Genomic DNA, 6,654 nt, shown 5'->3' on the forward strand with positions numbered 1-6,654 from the left:
AAATCATATAAATGTATCATATGTAGAGTGTTAATTTTTTATTTAAATCTATTACTAATGTTTTTTATGATATTAAAAATAAACTAATGAATTCACAGACAACACTGTAAGCTGAATTTTTTTGTATATTATAATGACTATATTGTGTGGAGTTACAGGACAAAAGTGAAGTCTATACTATCAAGCATGTCTCAACAAAAAAACAGCCTGACATCAAGAGTAGAAAAGGTTACACTTCAGCATCTGGGTACCTTCCAAAGAGGGCCTTCAATCTTCTGCACCCCACTGTTCACATCCTTTGTGAGAAAAACATAACAACTCTCAGACCTGTGTACAGATGGAGCCTGACTGACAGCGTTGAGTTTTTGGTGAGACCAGAAACACTCAACTCGGTTTTTCTTGTATTACAGTAAAAGTTTCAGAGGTTAATAATATATCTTTTAATTTACTTAATAGCCTCGTCTTTTTTACTTCCACCGTGACTATGCAATGCTCTGCGCTGAAGCTGTGCCAGGCTTATCAGACATCCAAGCAAGAGCAAGGACTGCTGACTTGCAAGGTTTTTTCTACACAGTCACCAGACCTTATATAGAGATGTGTGAAAAGAAAATGCAAAAAGATAGTTGTGCGCAGCCACATTTTGGCCAGGTGCAGGGTAGCACTTTTTCCGAGGTGCAAGCATCCAGTCTGTAATTAAGGCGCTAGACACACCAATTATTAATGTTAGGTACAAAAAATGAGTTATTGGCTCACAGAGAGCCGAAAATGAGAAAGTTTAATCTTCCAGGGAACATGAATAAACTTGGTAAACTTCACTAAAATGTGCTCATTAGATTTTTTCTTGGCAAGATTCTCGCCCAGTGGTGGTGATAGCAAAGAGGCCAGAGGATCACCGTAATAATTAGGAATCATCCTTTGCGGACCATAACTCAAATACTGAATTTAATAGCAATGTGGTGTAGAGTTATTGGCTCAAGTTGGACATAAACTGAATGAATGAGACTGACACATAGCACATGCACTCATTTTTTGCATCACATACAAAGAGATGGAAAATGTGCAACGGTACCTTAATTCATGTGCCAGTGCCTGCCTTTTATTATTAAAGGAGTGATTGAAAACTACTTCTCTGCACTTACTGTACCTTGTCTTGATATGCAGCTAGAATCAGTCTCAGCTCATCGCTGCGGACCAGGTCTAACGCTGTCTGGTCTGCAACACAATCAGCCATACAATAAACATCATGTAATACCCAGAAACAAAACTAGCAGAACATACTCTAGTATTTACAAAAATGTGTATTCACAAATTGTGACTCTCATTGTAAATGTTACTGTGCTAATAATACATTAGTGAGAATGATAAGATGTGATGTTCAAAGCTCAGTGATATACCGTTGTTGTTTTTAGCACTGGGGTTGGCTCCAGACTTGAGCAGCTTTATAATGCACTGCTTCTGCCCCCTGTAGGCCGCACAGTGTAAGGGTGTATTCCCCACAGAGTCCCTGCAGTGAATATCTGGCACCTCTTTTCTACTGAGCTGAAGGAAAGAAAACCGTTAGACAACTGAAAACAACTTAACAAAGCAAAAGACCCTGGCATTTAGCCATTTTACACATCTAATGGCAACAGGAGCTCATCTATATCTAAATATCTTAAGTTTCCACCTTTAGCCAGTATCATAACACACAGGAAAAATAGGACATTTTAACTTTGACTCGGTTCCCTGGTAAATCTGCTTTGGTTTTCTAAAACAGCGCAGGTTGTTAGGGAAATTGGCACATATTATGTTGTCTGTGGCTGTCTATGAATCAGAATTGTTGCTTCCTGTCTAGACAGAGATATCAGACACTTCTCAAATTGGACGTTTGAAACTAGAATCTGGACAAATGTAAATGTAATCCCATAGTTTGTGCATTTTACCAATTCCAGAGGCAGCATAAGATGTGACAGACTCATTGTGTGAAATATTCTTAAAATTTTCAATGAGCTCTGTATCATAGCAATGTGGACAGTATGTGTAAATGAACTGCGGTAAACTTTTCTTCCATCTTGTTAGTGCCAAGATTTCTCTGCTCCAATCTGCCAGATGAAACTGGGGCTGTTGCTCGAGCTGCAAATTGCATTTCTGCATTTATGTTATGCTAGACACCATGGACACAAAAAGTATAGAAGCAGATAAGAGAGAAAGACGTCCCTCTCTCTCTCAAACTCAGACCAAACTTACACACAAGATTGGTCTGTAAAGCAAAGCAAAGCTGATCAAATATAAGCTAATATTCTGTTATCTTATTGCCCATTTCATGCCTAAAATGTCCTCAGAAACATATTTTAGTGCACTGTTTAGCTGTAATACGAGAAATTGTGAACAAGAAGTGGGTGCAATTCCATTTCCTGTCTTCTAGAAGACTGAAAAAACTGAGCTCAAACTTTAAAATAAGCAGTTCTGATCAAATATGAACCAAGCTGCGTTGCCTATTTCTCACCGAAAATGACCTCAGAAACATATTTTAGTGGACTGTTTAGCTGTAATACGAGAAATTGTGAACAAGAAGTGGGTGCAATTCCATTTCCTGTATTGTAGAAGACTGAAGAAACGGAGATCAAACTGCAAAACTAAGCAGTGCTGATATGATACCATATTGTTTCCAGAGTCAAAACGGCCACGCTTGCTTTACGTCAAGTGTTTATTGGGCCAGTAAGGCGCAGTGCATTGTCGTAGTAGCAAAAGCGAATACCACAGCCCCTTCCCTCTGATTTCTTGGGTCATGTAGCACCAATTTCAGAAGTATTTGCATCTCTCTGCTGCATTGACAGCCCAGTTTTGTGAGAAGACCATCCTTCCAGCAGTGAAATACTTCTTTAAATAAAGAAAGATGCTGTCAAAGTGTAATATATTCTGCAAAATTCTTAGAAAAGGTCAGATGCTAACCAGTTTAGACAGAGTGGAGATGTCCCCCTCTCTGGCTGCCTCTAGAAGCTTCTCCTCCTGCCGCCTCGTCTCTCTTCTCTCTGCAGCTGCACAAATCAAACACTATTTGAGAACAAGGGCGTCTGATCTGCAGTAATGAGAAGCCATCAGCGATTTTAAAAAAGAAAGAAAGAGACAAAGGAAAAAAAAACTCCCATCATTTCATACCTTCCAGCATCGTAATGATTTCATCATCCTCTGTGACATCTTTAGGGATTTGGGCTGTTCCATTGATTATGCTGGAACAGGCATCATACCGCAGCAGCAACAGAACTATCTCCTTAATAAGCAAAGACAAGATTAAAATCTGACCATCATTTGCCAACACTTAAAAGCGTCAATGGGAAAATGGAAAATATCTGGCAGACTTCAGCTGACATTAGTGTGGAGGACAAAGGGGTTTATCTTAAGTTACAACACAGAACGCACCTCGCGCTATAGTTAATGGGCAGGCAGGAATTCTGTTTGGTCTTTTACCTTTCTTCCAGTATAGGCTGCTTTGTGTAGCGGTGTATCGCCCATGTTATTCTGCAGATTTGCATCAGCACCTGCCTGCAAACATGTTACAGTAAGTGGCTGTCACTGGCTGCAAATATGTGCTGGACATAATATCATTTATTTATCATTTATGTAACCAGGAAGTCCCATTGAGATTGTAAATCTCTTTTACAAGAGGGACCTGGCCGAGGTAGCAGCCAATCGAAACACATTTAAAATGCAACAAACACAACATATAATACAAAAAACAACTATTCAAACACAGTGGCCTCTCAAGAAAAACAAGGACATGTCTCTGTCACCACATTCATTCACATTTATGATGTCCTTAAATTCATCAATGGATGTAAGTGCATCTAACTTTAAAGACTGTTCCATGTCCAAGGTGCGCAGTAGGAGAATGCGTTTTCCCCAGATCTGTTACAACCCAGGGTTCATTGTTAATCTACCACATAAGAGTGTAGCTGGTAACTACTCGAGCTGACACTCAGAGGGGTGCAGACACAGGAAAACATTTACATGAAGAGGACGGGTTGCCTCGACTTCTTAATCCTTTTCCCTGATCAAAAAACATTTATTAAAATGCTGATTTCTTTCTTTTAATTTACTCATCTGCTGTATGTTGAATGCACAAGTTATGAAGTGTCTCCAGAACATCCGAGCAGCATAAAAGCTTTTAGTGATGATAGAGAGATACAGATATTATGATCTTGAATGTTGGGGAAAAAAAGACAGAGGTAGGCCAGAAGTTTGCCTAATACTGCTTTACAGATAAAAATATACCAGTCTGTATCTGTTGTTCACTATGCTCAATGTGGTCGTATGTGCATATACGTATTGATCTAACTTGTGTTTTTTTCCCTCATCTTATTGCTGCATGTGTATTTATCTATTCATTCCTTCTCTTGTTCCATCACAGGTCATCTAAGCCAGCCAGGGTGGGGAGGGGAGGGAAGGGTTAGATAATAGGTCAGTTTTCTTTCTGGAGTTTCAACAACTGCAAAATTTATATGGACACACATGGATGAGATGCAGCTTTGTATATTTGATTAATAATTAAAATTTTGCAAAGAAACTAAATAAAAATTTGATCACAAAAAAAAAGATAAAAATATACCAGTGCTGCTGTCTGCGAGTGGTCAGTGACGCCCAACCCACCAAATCATAAAGAATGTAGTGATGAGTAAATGACTTTGCATTTGTACTAAAACGTAGAGATGCCTGGTATACTGAATCAAAGCTACGTAAAATGGAGGAGGCTGCATGCATATACAGTGGGTGCTTCTCAAAGACAAATAAGGATCCTTAAATGGCTGAATATTAAGGATGTTCTAAAGAGGATGTCCTTTAAATTCTACCGAGGACAGGAGGTGCTTCTCAAAGTCAAGTCCTCAAGTACTCAAAGTCCTCAAACAGCTGAGTCTGAAGGACGCTACATCATCGACCCGCCAAAGGACTGTTCCAATGTCAAGGATCTTTCCGAGTTTCACAAAAGGACTAAGTCCTTCTTTCAGAGAAATTTGAAAGATGCATGTGTGGATCCTCCGTGTGTATAAAATCTCCACAATGCTTTGCACAGTACACGAGTTGTACACGAGTGAGGGCGGGGCCTCTTCAATGAAACCAGCGCCGGAGGAGCTCAGCAGGATTTAAAAACATATGTTATTTATTTGGATTAATATCTCCACAAATTTTTATCATACAAGCATGAAAAAAATATTGACAGAAACCTCATAATTTACACTTTCCAATGCGTCCACTGCCACATAATGAGATTTTTTTATATAACGTGATTAAGATAAAACATAAGTTTTTAAATTAATCATTTACAGGAGTGATATTAATGCCACAAAACTTTCATTTAGCCTACATAGAATTTTATAAGTCTAATCCAGAAATACATTCCCCCTTAAAGTCACATGAATCTGAAAACAGTGCTTACATGTGTTCAAATTGTACAACATTAGAGAGTGCAAAAATGATCACAGCACCCTGCAGCCCCCTCAGTCCACTGAGGGTTTGTGACGCACACCTGGGGGCACTCAGCCTGTTCCAATGTGCGTTCACTAGGATGGACTCTTGCCGTGCCTGTGTAGGTTCCTTTCTTGGGAGGACTCATCCTACCAAGGAAGGATCCTTGACTTTGGGAAACACCAAACATGTCACTGTAATCAATCTTTATTTCTTTGCACTGAAAGTAAAACAAGACAATCTGCACTTTAAGCTTCCTAACTAGAGCAGCAATATGTACATTAAAGCTATACATAGTAATACAAACATCTCTCACCTTGAGTAACTCCTCCACTGCATCCCTGTGTCCAAAGTAACAGGCCAGGTGGAGGGGTGTCCATCCTGAGCTGGCTTTAGACCTGGCTACAGTCACAGAGAGGGACATGAGCACTTTCCTAACACACCTGAAGTCATGCTGACAGGCAGATAATGGCGTCTTCTCTTCACTTACACCTGCAGTTGATGTTCAGAGAGCTGCTGTGGTCGAGTCTTGACTGGAGGAGCCTTTGAATATTAGTACAACTGCCCTCTCTGGCATAGAGGAGAAGCTTCTCCTCAGGTGTGTCTGCCTCCATTTGCACCTGACTTCCTTTGACTTCCCTGCAATAAAAGTAAATCTCTGTCCAAGATATTGTGGACGGATGAGGAGTTAGCTTAAATCTTTAGGAACAAATTTAACTTCATGTTTAGCTTGTTTATTTAACTTAGCTGGCCTTTTGTCTGTCTTCTAGCTTGAGAGTGAAGGGAAACCTACTTTAAAACCAACAGTGCACATTCCCAAAGCATTTGGCACGACTTCACCTGGACACCAACCAGCTAACTAATTAACTTAGCATGTTAGCTAAGGTTAGCTACAATTAGATAACAACTTCAGACTTACAGGCGAAGCTTTTCAAGTCTTAATTCACCCAACTTTCGCAGACTGTAGTTGCTTCACAGGCAGAGTGAAGGTACACAACATTTCACAGCCGAAATTTGATCATGTCAATCAGCTGACAGCTGTTGGCAGCCATCACGTGACCAGGCAGCCAGACTGGGGGTGCGTTCAGGGACACAGCTAAGGGCCTTGTCCACCCCAGAAATAGCCCTGTGCCCCTCCAACCCCTGCTCAAACAACAAACAAATAATATACACAACAACAGACAAATAATACAAGCTGTAAAATATATGTTCTCA

At 40.0% G+C, this 6,654-nt stretch overlaps 1 protein-coding gene across 5 annotated transcripts in view; it reads right to left on the reverse strand.

Moving 5' to 3' along the window:
- The window catches only part of LOC125901893 (oxysterol-binding protein-related protein 1-like), a 34,039-nt gene extending 27,600 nt beyond the window's left edge, over nt 1-6,439 (reverse strand). The window contains exons 1-9 of one of the 5 annotated variants that reach the window (XM_049597892.1): nt 6,359-6,439; nt 5,930-6,097; nt 5,756-5,841; nt 3,448-3,522; nt 3,139-3,250; nt 2,932-3,017; nt 1,395-1,539; nt 1,145-1,212; nt 252-296 (exon numbers count right to left, since the gene is read on the reverse strand). In XM_049597892.1, coding sequence (XP_049453849.1) covers nt 252-296; nt 1,145-1,212; nt 1,395-1,539; nt 2,932-3,017; nt 3,139-3,250; nt 3,448-3,522; nt 5,756-5,841; nt 5,930-6,053 — 741 coding nt within the window. In that variant the 5' untranslated portion in view covers nt 6,054-6,097; nt 6,359-6,439. The other 4 variants (XM_049597893.1, XM_049597891.1, XM_049597894.1 and 1 more) reach the window with 4 other exon arrangements.
- Nucleotides 6,440-6,654: the final 215 nt, after the last annotated feature.

This window comes from Epinephelus fuscoguttatus, linkage group LG15 (assembly GCF_011397635.1).
Source record: "Epinephelus fuscoguttatus linkage group LG15, E.fuscoguttatus.final_Chr_v1".
Taxonomy (NCBI): domain Eukaryota; kingdom Metazoa; phylum Chordata; class Actinopteri; order Perciformes; family Serranidae; genus Epinephelus; species Epinephelus fuscoguttatus.